This window comes from Bombina bombina, chromosome 2, assembly GCF_027579735.1.
Source record: "Bombina bombina isolate aBomBom1 chromosome 2, aBomBom1.pri, whole genome shotgun sequence".
In the NCBI taxonomy this organism is placed as follows: domain Eukaryota; kingdom Metazoa; phylum Chordata; class Amphibia; order Anura; family Bombinatoridae; genus Bombina; species Bombina bombina.
In genome coordinates, this window is record NC_069500.1 from 208,269,206 (window position 1) to 208,287,733 (window position 18,528).

At 39.1% G+C, this 18,528-nt stretch overlaps 1 protein-coding gene across 1 annotated transcript in view; it reads left to right on the top strand.

Annotated features, from left to right (window-relative positions):
• The window catches only part of RASGRF2 (Ras protein specific guanine nucleotide releasing factor 2), a 1,049,304-nt gene that overhangs the window by 830,252 nt on the left and 200,524 nt on the right, over positions 1–18,528 (top strand). The window contains 1 exon segment of the mRNA XM_053701460.1: positions 10,510–10,539. Coding sequence (XP_053557435.1) covers positions 10,510–10,539 — 30 coding nt within the window.

The window sequence follows — 18,528 nt, forward strand, 5'->3', positions numbered from 1 at the left end:
AGTTTATTAAAGACCGTAGCTCTCTTGAGGTGGTCAAAGAGTTCCGTAATGAGCGGAATAGGGTAGGCATTCTTAATGGTAAGATGATTAAGACCCCTATAATCGATGCATGGTCTTAACTCGCCACCCTTTTTCTTCACAAAGAAGAAGCCAGCCCTTGCAGGAGAGCAGGATTTGGGGATGATCCCCCACGACAGAGCATCGGCAACATACTCCTCCACAGCACAATTCTCCGCAACAGAGGGTAAACCCGGCACCGAGGAGGAATGACTATGGTTTGCAGGTCTATGGCACAATCGTAAAACCGGTGAGGAGGCAATGTACCGGCACGCACCATGTCAAAAATGTCTAGGAACTCTCGGTACTCCTCTGGCAATTGAGATACCGAAGAAGTGCACAAGACTTTAACTGGTTTCCGAAGACAAGTGGAAATACATTGCGGAGACCACGACAAAACTTTGGACCTGCGCCATTCGAGACTGGGATTGTGCTTTTGGAGCCAGGGATAACCCAGAACAACTGGAAAATGTGGAGAGTTTATCACCTGGAACTGGAGGGTTTCAAAATAGAGAGCCCCAACAGTTATGGATAACGGAGCATTTTCGTGAGTAATGAGTGTGGGCTGAAGGGGCCTGCCATCAATGGCCTCAATAGCAAGCTGAACGGACCGAGGCAAAACAGGAATGTAGTGCTTTGATACAAAAGCACTGTCAATGACATAGCCCACAGCACCGGAGTCAACAAGAGCCTGGGTAACTATGGAGGAGTACACCCAGGAAAGGACAACCGTAACCAAAGGTTTCTCCTTTAGCGGTTCCGGGGACGAAGATAAAGCACCCAAGGTCTTTCCCTGACAGGACCTTAGGTGTGAGCATTTCCCGGCCGTGTAGGACAAGACTTCAAAAGGTGGACCTGTAACCCACAATAGAGGCAGAGCCCCTCCCTCCTCCTAAAGGCCCTCTCTGCCACGGAGAGACGCGTGAATCCCAACTGCATCGGCTCAGCAGTACCTGGTGACTCGGGATCAGGAGGCATGGGAGGAGAGGGAGGCATGGGTGGGAACAAACACGTAGGAGTCAACGGAACAGGAGGCTTCCGCAAGCGCTCCTTGAAAGAGGGCATCTCACTTAGTCTGTTGTCAATTAGAATCAAAAAAGACACCAATGCCTCAAGATCTTCTGGTAAATCTCTGGCAGCAACTTCGTCTTCAATCGCATCAGAGAGCCCATGAAAGAAGGCGGCAACAAGAGCTTCATTGTTCCAACCTACCTCTCCGGCAAGCGTACGGAACTCAATGGCATAGTGAGCAACAGATCTTGTACCTTGCTGAATGGACATGAGTTGTTTAGCAGCAGAGGAAGAGCGAGCCGGAAAATCAAATACCATTTGAAAGGAGGCCACAAATTCAGGGTAATTTGAAATCACAGGTTTATTAGTCTCCCACAAGGGATTAGCCCAGGCAAGGGCCGTGTCAGAGAGTATCGAGATGAGAAATCCCACCTTAGCTCTGTCAGAGGGAAACGTCTGAGGTAACATCGCAAAGTAAATGCCCACCTGGTTCAAAAACCCTCTGCATTGATTAGGATTGCCTCCATAACGCAGAGGTAGAGGTGCAGAACCAGACATGCTCCTGGTAGGACTAGGTGCAGCAGCAGAAACAGGAGCAGCCATAACTTGCGGGACACTTTGGTCCAAATGTGCAGTGTGAGTCAGCAGGGTTTGCAGGGCTAGTGCAAATTGATCCAAGCGGTGATCCTGTTCATCCATCCTGGAAATTATGGCAGGTAAAGGTGGATTATTAGCACCATCAGGATTCATGGCCCTTGCGTAATGTCAGGGTGCCAGGAATCAGACTGAGACGAGAAGTGTATAAATAATCACACCTTTATTAATAGCAAAAAATAATAAAAAGTCCACAAGTCAAATAACAAGCCAGGAATTAAAACCAAAGCTGGTAGCCAGACGAGCTGAGTCAGGAGCCAAAGTGAGTAATCAGACGAGCCGGAATCAGGAACAAGGAGAACAGCAGAGTCAGGAACATGCCAAGGATCAGGAACCAGGAGGGACGTCAGACAGCCAGGTAATACACAGGAGCTTTCACAAACAGGTCTGAGACAATGCTAGGGCAAAGCATACTGAACAGAGGCACTTTAAATAGTAAGTGATGACATTACAATTCTGAGACTGCATCCTGTCTCACACTGATGATAAACACCAGTCTGGCCATAAAAGGAAGTGCAGGAATTGAGCAACATCACACAGTATGCACCAGAGTTAGCAAGAGAGGTGAGTAAAATGGCTGCCAGTAGCACATGGCAAACAAAACAGGAAAAAAACCTGACAAATAATTTGTGGAGCATAGGTAACAAAAATTGTTATTGCAAACATACAGACAAATCTGTTACATCACAAATACATTTCTGTAGGCATAAAATAAAGTAAACCTCATTTTTACTTTAAGTTTAAGAGATATAATCCCAACTAATATTATCAGCAATTATCCTAAAAATTATAAAGCATATGGATATGTTCAGCATAGACATTAATACAAATAAATATACAGGTAACCTCCATTCCATACATACAATGAAAACAAGAATAGGTTGCGGTCAGCCAGGAAGGAACCTCTAGATAAGTCATGAGGCTAAGACTGCTTCTGAGTTAATAGGATGTATTGTAGCATAAAAAACATATGTATATATCCTGTCCCCTGGGCATGGACCCTATACCCAACAACAGGAAAATACTAAAAAGATGTACATAATAGCCAACTGTTTTAAGGGGCACAATTCAGTGACCCCTATTTAACATAGTAGAGCCAGATATAATATTAAGGAGGTATATAATAGCAGCTTATGGTTACCTAGTAGTAGTCAGCCTGGATGTTTAACCATTCTATCAGGGTGTTTTATAAGGTGCGGTAAAGTTAAGGAGGGTACAACAGGACAAATTAGGGGCAGTTGTAATGCGATTGCTGATCTGTATAACAAACTTATATTTGCACTCTTAAGAAGTTAGCGCATTAAAAACATTCATTTGACCTTACATAAAATAACACGATTAACTGAGCCTCTAAAGCCATACATATGAAGGTGTTATAGTTTGCATATTAGGTTTATGATGATGTGGACTCAGTGTAGAACCTTTTAACATTTTTAAAAGAAGAGCAAAAACAGGCTTATATAATTAATGTAATGGCATACAGTATTGACAATATCAAAATACCCATTAAACTAGATTACTGATGTTATATATAGTGAAAGCTTATGGGTAGTAAGCTAATCCACTGAAACTCCACCCACAGTATGAGAGGAGGAAAAGTGGAGCAACCCTATAGAGGCCATCTTAAGTTGGTTTATTAGTGAGGTCTTGAATAAGTTACAGGTCTATAAAGGTAGTCGGTTAATAAAGCTAACAAAATATTTCCCTAATATCTTTCCTGCTATACAGAACTGATATAAATAGCTGTGCTATAGGTGCCGGAAAACACTGAAAGCAAGGAAGTATCCCAATCAAATGACATGAGAGGTAATTAGCATGACAGAACCATAAAACATTTGTGTGAGACCAGCAACTTTAAAAATGGCAAATTCCTGTAACTAGAAGACATGAGGCAATGTTAACTTACCTGGAAGTCTTTTTTTCTGTCCCTTAATTCACATGTTCATTTAAGGTAGTAATCTAGGTAGCACAGTATAACTTGGTCTCACATAATACAAACTGTTGTACCATACATACCGTGGTGCTCTAATATTATCATACATGTCCCTTTTCAAGCATAAGCAAAGGCAAAGGGTTTTCACGATGCAGTCTCAGTTAGTAAAAAGAGACAACTGTAGTATCCTTATGATTAATTCTTTAACCTATACCTTTGGCAAGCGGTGCTCCAAACTCTGGTAGCTTTATATGAAGGGGGATCTCTGTAAACCCTTGGTAGAATTTCCATATGGCACTTGCTTGACTCATGCCTGCTAAGTAAAAGGCATTGATCCAAACGTGAAGAAAGAAACACGGGGAAATGATGTGTGCCGATCTAGATGTACTCGCGTCCCCCCTCTCCTGGGGCCAGACTTCGCTCTTTCTTCCTTGCGTGGTTAAAAGGTTCGTTTGCACAGGCCCCTTCAAAGACTCTCCATACTCGGTATTGATATCTTGGTGCCAGGTTAGTTGTGAGGGATTGCACCACATAGGCGAGACTACAGATGTTGCCTCCGTTTGCACAGGAGTGATGTGTGGGCTCAAGGTACCCCCCGCTTCCAAATCCTCTGGTACAGATGTTAGAGACCTGGCATCTGACAATCACTCAGGCCTGCAGACAGCTGGTCTAGTGCAGGTCTGTTTGAGAGAATATCTGAGTTCTCTTGAGCCGTGTGCACCAATGCAATGCGGCTTCCAGTACCTTGGTCAGGGTTGGTACGGACGGCTTCCTGTGTTGGTGGAGGCATTAAGGAGAGTAGTATGGATGTGAGGTTATTCTTAAGGCTCTGGAAATGCGCGTTTATATGCTGTTGGACCTTTTGTTCCCAGACTCCCAATGCCTCCATATTGATGATGTCGTTTAGGAGAGAGATGTTTCTAGATATCTTGGTCAGATAGCTACAGCATGCAAATCTTTTAGGGAAACAGTTATAGCTCCTGTTCTTCTCGTGGTTGGGTAACGTTAGATATTGCCTTTGCCATCGGGATTCTCAGAAAAGAAAGATATGACATTCTAGACCCATATGCAGGATAGTAGATCTCACCACATGGTGTTATTAACGAGCGTATAATGGCAGTAGATCCTTAGAATATGTCCCTGTTCCTCCTGATGGGTTGAGAGTGCTTTAGAGATTCTTAGCAGTGTATTTAGAAAAACATAGCTTATTTTAATGGATTTATTCAAGTATATACCGGGAGCTTCATAAAAACATGTCTGGTTGCTGTGGTAGTTGGCTCCTCCTGCCCGCTAACTTTATTTTAATATATTCTTTTTAGTTTTGTGTAAAATTTTATTTGAAAAAGCGTACCCTTTTGTATACTTCCTCCGCCCACCCGCTCATTTCCTGATTGATCTCCTATACACGTAAGAGCGGTCCCACCCACGCTTACGTGTACATCCTTGCAAGTTCATGTTAAGCGTTGTGTATATTGTGCATGCGTTAACAGTATATTGCTCCTGCACAAAAAATTACTGGATAAGCCATCAGCAAATTGTGGCTCTTAAGATAATGCACATGCATGTCCCATGAACGTGCTTAGATTGAGACTGAGAATTCCATGCGCATTATCAATTGTGGGCGTAAAAGGAGTCGCTTGGGATGCCAGTGGGGGACCAATGGAAATGAGAAAGACAATATTCGTCATCACTACATACTTTTTTACTTTTTTTTATAGCCAGGTGGAGGAACGGCGGCATAGGTTTAAGATTATAAAGGTACATTAGAGTGAAATATAATAAGGATTAAAAAAAAAAAATCAGTTAAAGTTATACTGATTTTAGCTCTTCTTTGCGATTCTGCATAGTGGTATAGGAAAGTTTACTTTTCCTTTAATTCTATCAGGTGTGAGCAGCAGAAAGCCGACCGGGCTATGTAACCTCTTCTTTAAAAGAGGGGTCCCTTGTCTTGTGTATTGTTGTTGTTTTTAGGTGCTATGGTCTTTTTTAAAGCCCAGAGCAAATAAAAGGTATCAGTTAGACAGTTGATTGACATTTCTATGGCAAACATTTTCTAGTGTAAGGGACATGAGACTCGTCATTTAAATAGGTAAACCAATCTTTCAAGGTGTAAACTTGGGGCAGGTGGTCACCAGAAAGTTAGAGGGGTGTGACCCTGCATGCTAGGAGGACACGTTAATCCTCCTTCAAAAGAGGTGAGTTTGTCCCTTTAAATTTGGGGTCTCTTGTCACTCTAGCACAAACAGGGGGCAGCCCCATTAGAGACCCCCCTCTGGATAACAGTAATCACCTGCATGTTACAGAAACTTTTATTTTAAGGGCAGACTTACCTCTTTCATAGAGTGCCCATGCCCTCAGCTTTCAGGAGACTGCAGTTTCTTGCCCTGCCTGCAGGAGGATGACACATTATCATCTCCCACACTTGTACAGAGGATGACACTAATGTTCAAATCATAACAGATTTTAAAAGTCACTTAATTGCATGTTGGACTTCCATTGAGGGCTTAGAAATGTATGATTTTCCCTTCTTCTGCTTATCATTTCTATGGTACCATCTGACATTAACCGCCCAAAATACAAGACAGACAAAAAGCAGAAGTCATTATTTAGAAAGCTTTGCATCCACTTATTTTTTGTAACTACTTGTGACCACATTACATTAGTTGAAAGCACATAAATAGTACCTCTTAGAATTGCTACTTCTAAATAAACTAAATAGCCACAAGTAAAGTTCTAATAACAGCAGGTGCAAAAATAAATACAACCCCCATTTATATATATATATATATATATACAGTATATATATATATATATATATATATATATATATATATATAATGCAAAAAACAGGATTGCCACTCGCTGGTCTTAAATAAATAGTGCCTTTTACTGTAACGTTTTGGGGGAATGTATCCCCTTCATTTTTTTTGCATGCACCTTGGCTGTTGAAGTTGAAAGTGAGAGTGCACTCCTGCAGTTATTTTATTTATATACAGTTGTGCTCATAAGTTTACATACCTTGGCAGAATTTATGATTTCTTGGCCATTTTTCAGAGAATATGAATGATAACACAAAAACTTTTCTTTCACTCATGGTTAGTGTTTGGCTGAAGCCATTTATTATCAATCAACTGTGTTTACTGTTTTTAAATCATAATGACAACAGAAACTATCCAAATGACCCTGATCAAAAGTTTACATACCCTGGTGATTTTGGCCCGATAACATACACACAAGTTGACACAAAGGGGTTTGAATGGCTATTAAAGGTAACCATCCTCACCTGTGAATTGTTTGCTTGTAATTAGTGTTTGTGTTTAAAAGTTCAATGAGTTTCTGGACTCCTGACAGACCCTTGCATCTTTCATCCAGTGCTGCATTGACGTTTCTGGATTCTGAGTCATGGGAAAAGCAAAAGAATTGTCAAAGGATCTGCGGGAAAAGGTAGTTGAACTGTATAAAACAGGAAAGGGATATAAAAAGATATCCAAGTAATTGAGAATGCAAATTAGCAGTGTTCAAACTCTAATCAAGTAATGGAAAATGAGGGGTTCTGTTTGATAACATACTGCATTCATCTTGCCATCAATTCTGACCAAATTTCCTGTGCCTTTGTAGCTCACAAATCCCCAAAACATCAGCGATCCACCTCCATGTTTCACAGTAGGAATGGTGTATCTTTCATCATAGGCCTTGTTGACTCCTCTCCAAATGTAGCGTTTATGGTTGTGGCCAAAAAGTTCAATTTTGGTCTCATCACTACAAATTACTTTGTGCCAGAAGGTTTGAGGTTTGTCTCTGTGCTGTTTGGCGTATTGTAAGCAGGATACTTTGTGGCATTTGCGTAGTAATGGCTTTCTTCTGGTGACTCGACCATGCAGCCCATCTTTCTTAAAGTGCCTCCTTATTGTGCATCTTGAAACAGCCACACATATGTTTTCAGAGAGTCCTGTATTTCACCTGAAGTTATTTGTGGGTTTGTCTTTGCATCCCGAAAAATTTTCCTGGAAGTTGAAGCCGAAATTTTAGTTGGTCTACCTGACCGTGGTTTAGTTTCAACAGAACCCCTCATTTTCCACTTCTTGATTAGAGTTTAAACACTGCCAATTATCAGTTTTGCTTTGTTCTCTTGGTATTCTTAGTTAAAAGCTAAGCCTAGGAGGTTCATATGCTAATTTCTTAGACCTTGAAGACTGCCTCTAATTTGAATGCATTTTGTCCACTAGAGGGCATTAGTTCATGTGTTTCATGTAGATAACATCGAGCTCACGCACGTGACGCTCCTAGGAGTAAGCACTGATAGGCTGAAATGCAAGTCTGTCAAAAGAACTGAAATAAGGGGGCAGTTTGCAGAGGCTTAAATAAAAGGTAATCACAGAGGTAAAAAGTGTATTTCTATAACAGTGTTGGTTATGCAAAACTGGGGAATGGGTAATAAAGAGATTATCTTTTTTTTTTAAACAACAACATTCTGGTGTTGACTGTCCATTTAAATGGAGTCCAACTTAGGGATAAAAAAAACAGGAAAAGCTTTAGATTTATAAAGGTGCCGCTAAGATAATGTTATATAATTCTGCACTATCTGCAGTATTATATAAAATTATTTTGTATGTTTACTGTCCCTTTAAATCAACTCTTAGTTTTCTGTAAAAATTGTACTTTGTCACATGGTTCCTACTGAGACCAAAAAGCTAAATTTGTAACCTAGATTTGCAAAATGCTGCAAATTGCCTTAACTATTTGATTTGCAGCACTTAAAACAACCCCCAATTAGCCCCTTTGCATGGGCCACTGCGTAGACTTGGTCTGGTATCCCTTCCCCTCTTTTGATTGGTTAATGACTTGATTCATTACTTAGCCAATTAGGATTCTTTATAATAAAATATTAAAAGATGAAAACCTGATCACACACAGATTACAGTGAGGAAAATGACAGTTGACATTGCTGGAATAGGCGGAAGATGGATTTTACTTGAGCATGGATAGAACTAAAAATATTTCAGTGGGATGTTATTTTTATTTTCGGATGGTTGTCTTACATATTAGATTAATCCTTTGGCATTGGAGGGCCACCTTGGTGCTGGGAGTTACCTTTGTGGGTTTGTGTAGACAGGAAAAAGTGGTGCCAGCAATGTTGTAATGGTTAATGTACTAGGTGGGATGTTCCATGGCTAGAGGGTTAATTTGGTGGGGGATTAATTCAGTCGGTAGATAATGTACTAGGATAGCGTAAGTAAGGTGTGGGGGTTTCTATTAGTGTGGATGCAGGAGCTGGCAAATGAGGATTAATGTGATGTGGAGGCTGTAGTTATGGTTAATTTAGTGTGGAGGTCACAGGTTATTGTGTTCAGGTTTTTGTGGGACATAGCGGTTTTTAATCATAATAAGATTTGATAATAAGAGGGAAAAGGTGCCTCATTATATGCATGCTTGGTACATGCCAGCATTAATTTCATATCTTGTGGGACACAGTTGATACCAAATAAACTATCATTGCTCAGGGGCTTCTCCATTAGCATCTATTGTAACCTTAGGCCAAATTAGCATCTATTGTAACCTTAGGCCCAGTGGCGTCACTAGGGTTGGTGTCACCCGGTGCGGTAAGTCATGGTGTCACCCCCCCACATACAAAACTCAGACACACTTAAAAACATACTCAGATGCACACTCAAACACTTGGAAACACACTCAGACACACACACAAAAACACTGAGACACACAAAAACTCAGACACACACATACAAAATATGTAAACTGCACTGCATTAATTATGAAGCTCATGCCTAGAGCTGCTCCCTGGCTCAGCAGAACATCAAATGAAAGATAAACAGAGCACTCTAAAATAAATCACTGAAGAAAAGGTTTAGGCGCGCAAACTATGAAAATTCTGCTCTCTGACTCTGTTCCAAGTCTGTCAGTGCACAGCCCTGGGCCGCATGTCACTGAGCAGTGAGCACAGATAGGCAGGCAGGTTTAGGCTAGCAGCGCAACTTTGCAAGCCCCACGGCACACCCACAACATTCATAGTGAAATTGGGCAGGGGAGGAGCAAAGTACAAACAAGCAAAAGCAGCCGGGAAAACTATTTGTTGAAATTGCAGCACTGGCTCAAGGGGCAAAAAAATTGTGTGTCTACAACTTCCCCAATCCCACTAATGTTCACAAATGCCAGCCTCTAATAAAATAATCTATGCATCTCAACATTGTATTTCTTTGAATTTCAATAAAATTAAAAAAAAAAAAAAAAAAATTTTTTTTTTGGTGTCACCCCCTGGAGGGTGTCACCCAGGTGCGGCCCGCCCCCCCCCCGCACCCCCCTAGTGACGCCACTGCTTAGGCCAATAGCGCCACACTAACGTTGAGTTGGTTTAATGAACAAGAGGCTACTAGCTGCTTGCAGGAAGGTTGCTATTAATTACCACTGGATTCTGATACAGCTTATATGTGTGTTTTGCTTTGTCCTGAGTAATGAAAATTATAATAATAATTCCTTTTGGTAAAATTAGTTTTAGCTATTTTTTTGCCACGTTCAAGAGCTAGTAATGATATTGGTAATATTATTATAATAATTGAGAGCTCAGATGGTGAAACTAATTATAATTTTGTCTTTTCGCTGTGTAGTAAGCTATACAACAGCCAGTTACTACACCCAGTAATCCAATTTATATTTTTCTTGGCATTCTTTCTTAAATTCAGCTCCCTTCCATCAGAGCATACTGAGGTAGGCTCAGGAGCATGCACTAGTCTTGAGCACTATATGGCAGCAGTGTTTGTAAAAATCTTTGTAACTGTGTTATACATTTAATGCTCAAGACACAAGAACACTATTGATCCTTTTTCGTTATTCTCTCATAGAATGTTCGAGCAAAGTGAGAGGCAAATTTGGTAAGTTGTATTGGAATAATAAAATGTCCCTTTAATAGTGAGTAGTATTTTTAAACAGCAAAAGTAACCACTGCCTTGTTAATTTCTCCAAAATAATTCTCAATCAGTGATCTATTTCCTATGCTCTCATTTGAAAGCCAGAAAATAGAGGAACTTTTCAAAAACAGCAAGACAGAGATCCAAGAATGGGACTATCCTACAAGATATAGGATGGCTGGGACAGCTAGTATTATTCACCAGGGAAAATAAATTAATTAATTCTATGGCCCTTTTTGACCCCTTATCGTATGATGTACATTGGCTGTCATTTTTAATCTAAGGGTTAATTTGCACAAACCTAGAAGAGATTGTTACCAAAAACATGAATTTTGGGCAAAAAACAAAACACAATTTTATTGTAACAGTAATGGTAAATATGAACTAATTTGAAATGTGGGACTATAGTGTGTAATAACTACCTAACATTCCAGATGTGGGTTCTATAAAGAAATGACTTTAGCATTTTCAATGTTGGAGGCATTCTTGCTCTGGGGAAGAAAGCGTACTACTCTTTTCTGCTTTTTTTTTTCCACTTGCGTTTTGCACACATCTGTGGAAAAACTATTATTTCATAAATGAGAAATCTCATTTCATTTTATTAACTTAAAGTGATAGACAAAATTGAAATGTGCATAAGTGACTTTTAATTTTGAATAGAAGCATTTCTGCAAAATATTTGTATTAGCAAAAATGCTTTTGTAAAGGTTATTGTTTCAACTGCATATTTACATATTTGCACCCTCATTCAAACACTGAATCTACTCAGCAAGCCAGTGGTTTCATGTATTGTGTCAGTAATTACTTAATTTGTGCCATACAAACAACCATTAGCTCTCTAATCGCTAGCTACGCGTGCTTTTTTCCCCCCGCACCTTTTAAATTCTGCTGGTATTTAGAGTTCACAGAAGGGCTGCGTTAGGCTCCAAAAAGGGAGCGTAGAGCATAATTTACTGCCACTGCAACTCTAAATACCAGCGGTGCTTACGGACGCGGCCAGTTTCAAAAACGTGCTCGTGCACGATTCCCCCATAGGAAAGAATGGGGCAGTTTGAGCTGAAAAAAAACCTAACACCTGCAAAAAAGCAGCGTTCAGCTCCTAACGCAGCCCCATTGTTTCCTATGGGGAAACACTTCCTAAGTCTGCACCTAACACCCTAACATGAACCCAAGTCTAAACACCCCTAACCTTACACTTATTAACCCCTAATCTGCCGCCCCCGCTATCGCTGACCCCTGCATTTTATTATTAACCCCTAATCTGCCGCTCCGTACACTGCCGCAACCTACGTTATCCCTATGAACCCCTAATCTGCTGCCCCTAACACCGCCGACCCCTATATTATATTTATTAACCCCTAATCTGCCGCCACCTACCTACAATTATTAACCCCTAATCTGCCGACCGGACCTCATCGCTACTATAATAAAGTTATTAACCCCTAATCCGCCTCCTTCCCGCCTCAATAACCCTATAATAAATAGTATTAACCCCTAATCTGCCCTCCCTAACATCACTGACACCTAACTTCAAGTATTTACCCCTAATCTGCCGACCGGACCTCACCGCTACTCTAATAAATTTATTAACCCCTAAAGCTAAGTCTAACCCTAACACTAACACCCCCCTAAGTTAAATATAATTTTTATCTAACAAAATAAATTAACTCTTATTAAATAAATTATTCCTATTTAAAGATAAATACTTACCTGTAAAATAAACCCTAATATAGCTACAATATAAATTATAATTATATTGTAGCTATTTTAGAATTAATATTTATTTTACAGGTTACTTTGTATTTATTTTAACCAGGTACAATAGCTATTAAATAGTTAATAACTATTTAATAGCTACCTAGTTAAAATAATTACAAAATTACCTGTAAAATAAATCCTAACCTAAGTTACAATTAAACCTAACACTACACTATCAATAAATTAAAGTGAATGTAAATTTTGATGCTAAAGTGCCCGGTTTTTAAAACTTTGATTAAAAACAGGGGCACTTTAATTCATAAAAATTTACATTTCACTCCTGTTGTGACAAAAAACTTACCTTTTAAACTTCACAGCAGCTCCAGCTTTCTCCGGTCTCACAAGCCATTTCTGATGTCAGAAATGATTGATAGGTCATTCTCCAATCACAGCTTCCCCCCCGGGGGATTCAGTGTCTGATTCACTGCTGTGATTGGAGGAAGCCGATGCCTCATTTTAGACCCAGGAAGAGGCTTTGAAACAGGTGGAGGAAGCTGGAGCTGCTGTGAAGATTAAAAGGTAAGTTTTTTTTCACAACAGGAGTGAAATGAAAATTTTTATGAATTAAAGTGCCCCTGTTTTTAATCAAAGTTTTAAAAACCGGGCACTTTAGCATAAAAATTTACATTCACTTTAATTAAATAAAATACCTACAATTATCTACAATTAAACCTAACACTACACTATCAATAAATTAATTACATAAAATACCTACAAATAAATACAATTAAATAAACTAACTAAAGTACAAAAAATAAAAAAAGAACTAAGTTACAAAAAATAAAAAAATAATTTACAAACATTAGAAAAATATTACAACAATTTTAAGCTAATTACACCTATTCTAAGCCCCCTAATAAAATAACAAAGCCCCCCAAAATAAAAAAAAATGCCCTACCCTATTCTAAAATAAAAATAGAAAAGCTCTTTTACCTTACCAGCCCCAAAGAATTCTGCTCTTATGCCTGTAAAAAAACACATGCAATACCCCCCCCCAACATTACAACCCACCACCCACATACCCCTAATCTATCCCAAACCCCCTTAAATAAACCTAACACTAAGCCCCTGAAGATCATCCTACATTATCTTCACCACGCCGGGTATCACCGATCCGTCCAGAGGAGGCTCCGAAATCTTCATCCAAGCCCAAGCAGGGGCTGAAGAGGTCCATCATCGGGCTGAAGTCTTCTATCAAGCGGCATCTTCAATCTTCTTTCTTCCGGATCCATCTTTATCCCGCCGACGCTGAACATCCATCCTGGCCGACGACTTTCCGACGAATGACGGTTCCTTTAAGGGACGTCATCCAAGATGGCGTCCCTCGAATTCCGATTGGCTGATAGGATTCTATCAGCCAATCAGAATTAAGGTAGGAAAATTCTGATTGGCTGATGGAATCAGCCAATCAGATTCAAGTTCAATCCGATTGGCTGATCCAATCAGCCAATCAGATTGAGCTTGCATTCTATTGGCTGATCGGAACAGCCAATCAGAATTTTCCTACCTTAATTCCGATTTGCTGATAGAATCCTATCAGCCAATCGGAATTCGAGGGACGCCATCTTGGATGACTTCCCTTAAAGGAACCGTCATTCGTCGGGAAGTCGTCGGCCAGGGTGGATGTTCCACGTTGGCGGGATGAAGATGGATCCGGAAGAAAGAAGATTGAAGATGCCGCTTGATAGAAGACTTCAGCCCGATGATGGACCTCTTCAGCGTCCGCTTGGATCAAGACTTCAGCCCGATGATGGACCTCTTCAGCGCCCGCTTGGATCAAGACTTCAGCCCGATGATGGACCTCTTCAGCGCCCGCTTGGATCAAGACTTCAGCCCGATGATGGACCTCTTCAGCGCCCGCTTGGATCAAGACTTCAGCCCGATGATGGACCTCTTCAGCGCCCACTTGGATCAAGACTTCAGCCCAATGATGGACCTCTTCAACCCCCGCTTGGGCTTGGATGAAGATTTCGGAGCCTCCTCTGGACGGATCGGTGATACCCAGCGTGGTGAAGATAAGGTAGGGAGATCTTCAGGGGCTTAGTGTTAGGTTTATTTAAGGGAGGTTTGGGTTAGATTAGGGGTATGTGGGTGGTGGGTTGTAATGTTGGGGGGGTATTGTATGTTTTTTTTTTTACAGGCAAAAGAGCAGAATTCTTTCGGGCATACCCCGCAAAAGGCCCTTTTAAGGGCTGGTAAGGTAAAAGAGCTTTTCTATTTTAATTTTAGAATAGGGTAGGGCATTTTTTTTATTTTGGGGGGCTTTGTTATTTTATTAGGGGGCTTAGAGTAGGTGTAATTAGCTTAAAATTGTTGTAATATTTTTCTAATGTTTGTAAAAAAAAAAATTTTTTTTTGTAACTTAGTTCTTTTTTTATTTTTTGTACTTTAGTTAGTTTATTTAATTGTATTTATTTGTAGGTATTTTATGTAATTAATTTACTGATAGTGTAGTGTTAGGTTTAATTGTAGATAATTGTAGATAGTTTATTTAATTAATTTATTGATAGTGTAGTGTTAGGTTTAATTGTAACTTAGGTTAGGATTTATTTTACAGGTAATTTTGTAATTATTTTAACTAGGTAGCTATTAAATAGTTATTAACTATTTAATAGCTATTGTACCTGGTTAAAATAAATACAAAGTTACCTGTAAAATAAATATTAATCCTAAAATAGCTACAATATGTGCATATGCCCCTGCAATAGTAGTAATGCCCCTTAGTTATAGATATCTGTGTTTGCATTTGATGTTCTTTGGTATTAACTAATTGTTCTTGAGAAGCTATAAAAGAGTTTTCAGCTTTCAACAGGAGGTATTTCCCTTTATTTTTATTTATTGCATTCATCAGAATTCTGACCGTATTTAGTATTTATGTAACAGCGCCTTTCTCTTTTGATTCATATATATTATATCCTCTAGTCATCAGTAATATGTTTGACAATATATATATATACAGTATATATATATATACACAAATCCAAAAGTAGAAGTAGCGGACTGAGAGGCATCACTGATGCAATGACCAAGTGCGCAAGCGCACAAAACGCGTCTGCGTTGAGCTCCTGTTCACAAACCTGATCATTTCTTTGTTTTTGTACTAACCGTATGACATGGTTTTACTGTGAACTCAATAAAGTTTGGATTTTATGCAGCCGATGCCTCTCAGTGCGCTACTTCTACTTTTGGATTTGTCTATTGTGTACAGTGTGTATTGCAGGCACGCTAGTTAGCTGCACCGACGCTTAACTTTGGACCTATAGGGAGAGAGCTCCCGCCCACTCTCCATTGTGCTGCACGCCACATGCCGACTCAATCGGAGGAGGAGGTAAGATCATTGTTGCGCTCCCTAATGGCTTGATACTTTGTGTATATATATATATATATATATATATATATATATATATATATAGATGTACATTTTTCCTTGTACCAAAGAATTTTTTAAATTTATAATTCAATTTTATATTCTTTTTCCATTTTTGTATTAAAAAAAAACATTTAAAAGATTTGCATGTAAAATACCTTAAAAGCTAATATGTGCCAAGATAAAGCCTATAACTTTTTTTAGATATGCTAATGGTCACACTAGATTGTTGAATTCTCATATATAGTTGATAAAATCAATGAAAACTCAAATTACAGGCTTGCTGCCATCTGGAAGTACAATAAATGAAACCAAATTTTAATTATTAATTTTTCCTTTTTGTTATAACTATTTGTGTGCATAGCCCTTATTCAAAAATTGTGTTTTTTAAAATTGAAGCTTGTCTGCCATATTATTAGACAGAGCTTTCTCTTATTGATCTGGAACTTATTAAAAGGAATATTTTCCTCAAAGCTTGGATGATTACTGGAATAATTTAGCGGGGGAAAAAAATAAATATATATATATACATCTTTAATGAAAGGTTTTAGAGCTAGTTAGATTTTTCTTCTTCTAAGAGTAAGATCTAAAAAAAATCAATAGTATCATATTGAGCACAAAAAGTCATAATTATTATTGTTTTGAGATTTTGCACAAACGATAAAGCAGATACAATTTCCCTTTCTAAATAGAAAACATTGACATTGAAACATTTACAATTCATTAAAAGTCAAAATAGCAACAAACCTAGAGCTCATATGTTCCCCTTATCTGTAAATAAAACTGTTCTTGAAGCAAAATAAATGTCTTTCATAAATAAATAAAATGGCATTTAACAGGCGCTTCTTTTTAAAGCTTCTAAATAGCTGACTCTGTTTCCTAATTATGGCGAATATTTAAATAAAAAAAAATAGAGAGCAACATATCTTGCAAGGCTATCAACACTAAAAATAATAAGATCCACAAGACTCTTTCAGAACTTTTGCAGATCGCAGTATGGTTGATTAGCCAACAAAAAGTATTGTTTAAATTATGAATTTATTAATATTCTTCAAATAATCTTGTAAGGTAATTGTGTATAAATTATCTCCCAACATTTTAGTTGTTTTAAAGATAGTCCTCAAAATCCTTCAAAACAAAGGGCCCCACTACATATGCGGCGTCGCCCGCAAAAGCCGGCGACGCTGTTTTTTACGCGGTTTTGGTATCCAATATACAGTGCCGCATTTAAATGCGGCACGTATATTTCACTCATCGACCGCAATTTTTACTCCCATAAGCTATCATGGGACGCGTTGCAAATCGGTATCCAATATTCAGCGCAAGGACTTACATGGCGAAAAATGGAGAATTCTTACTCCATTTTCACCTCACCACACAAAGTCAGCCTCAGCAAGCCTTGCACTGAGTATGGGAGCACCGCAACTCCCGAAACTGCATGCAAAAATAAACACCTAACACGTGCGCAATATCTATCTACCTGTCAACCGCAATCCACCACCGCAATAACTAATAAAGTGTATTAACCCCTATATCCGCCATCAAACCCACACCGCAACTAAAAATAAAGTATTAACCCCTAAATCCGCCAACCCCAACATCATAAACTACCTAATAAAACTATTAACCCCTAATCCGCAATTAACCCACAATGCAACCTACCTATTAAAGTATTAACCCCTAAACCGCCAAAGCCCACAACCCAAATAAATAATTAAATTACTAAGCCCCCTATCCTAACACCCCCTAAATAAACCAAAATTACCTAAATTACAAAATACTAAAGTTACTAACTTAAAAACTTAACACTACTTTAAAAATAAAAAATAAACTAAGTATAAATTAAAGGGACAGTCTAGTCAAAATTAAAATTCTGGTGTAGACTGTCCCTTTAAGATACAATTACAGTAAATAAAAAATCTAAGATTACAGAAAATAAAACACAAAATTATCAAATTTTAAAACAATTATACCTAATCCCTATGAAAATAAAAAGCCCCCCCCCCCCAAAATAAAAACACCCCCTAATCTAATGCTAAACTACCAGTAGCCCCTAAAAAGGGCTTTTTGCAGGGCATTGCCCCAAGATAAACAGCTATTTTACATTCAAAATACACAAATTCCCCCTAACAGTAAAACCTCCCACCAACCAACCCCCCCCCCAAATAAAAGAACCTAACACTAAAAAACCTAAACTACCCTTTGCCCTGAAAAGGGCATTTGTTTGGGCAAAGAACCTAATACTAAAAAACTTAAACTACCCATTGCCCTGAAAAGGGCATTTGTTTGGGCATTGCCCTTAAAAGGGTATTTAGCTCTTTTAGAAAGTGCCCACCCTAATCTAAATCCCCCCCCCAATTTTTTTATTTTTTTTAAAAACCTAAGTCTAACTCCCAGGTTGGTACTCACCGTTCCTGAAGTCTGGAGGAGAAAGTCCTGTCCCATGCGTTGAAGTCTTCTTCCAAGCGGCGACCTCTTTCTTCTTCCAGGAACAATCCGGCATGGAGATGAAGACCGATGACCGCGGGGCTGAAAACCGACAACCCAGGAACTGAAGACCGATGACCCTGGAACTGAAGACCGGTGACCGCGGAGCCATGGAGCATGGAGGATCCTCTTCGTACAATCGCCGCCGTACACAAATAGTTAATTCAAGGTACGCGATTAAAAATGGTGTCCCTTGAATTCCTATTGGCTGATTTGATTCTTCAAATTCAAATCAGCCAATAGGATGAGAGCTACTGAAATTCTATTGGCTGAATTTATTTGGAAAAAAAGATAAATATTCACTGGTGTAGAAACTTACGGCTAGATTTAGAGTTTTGTTG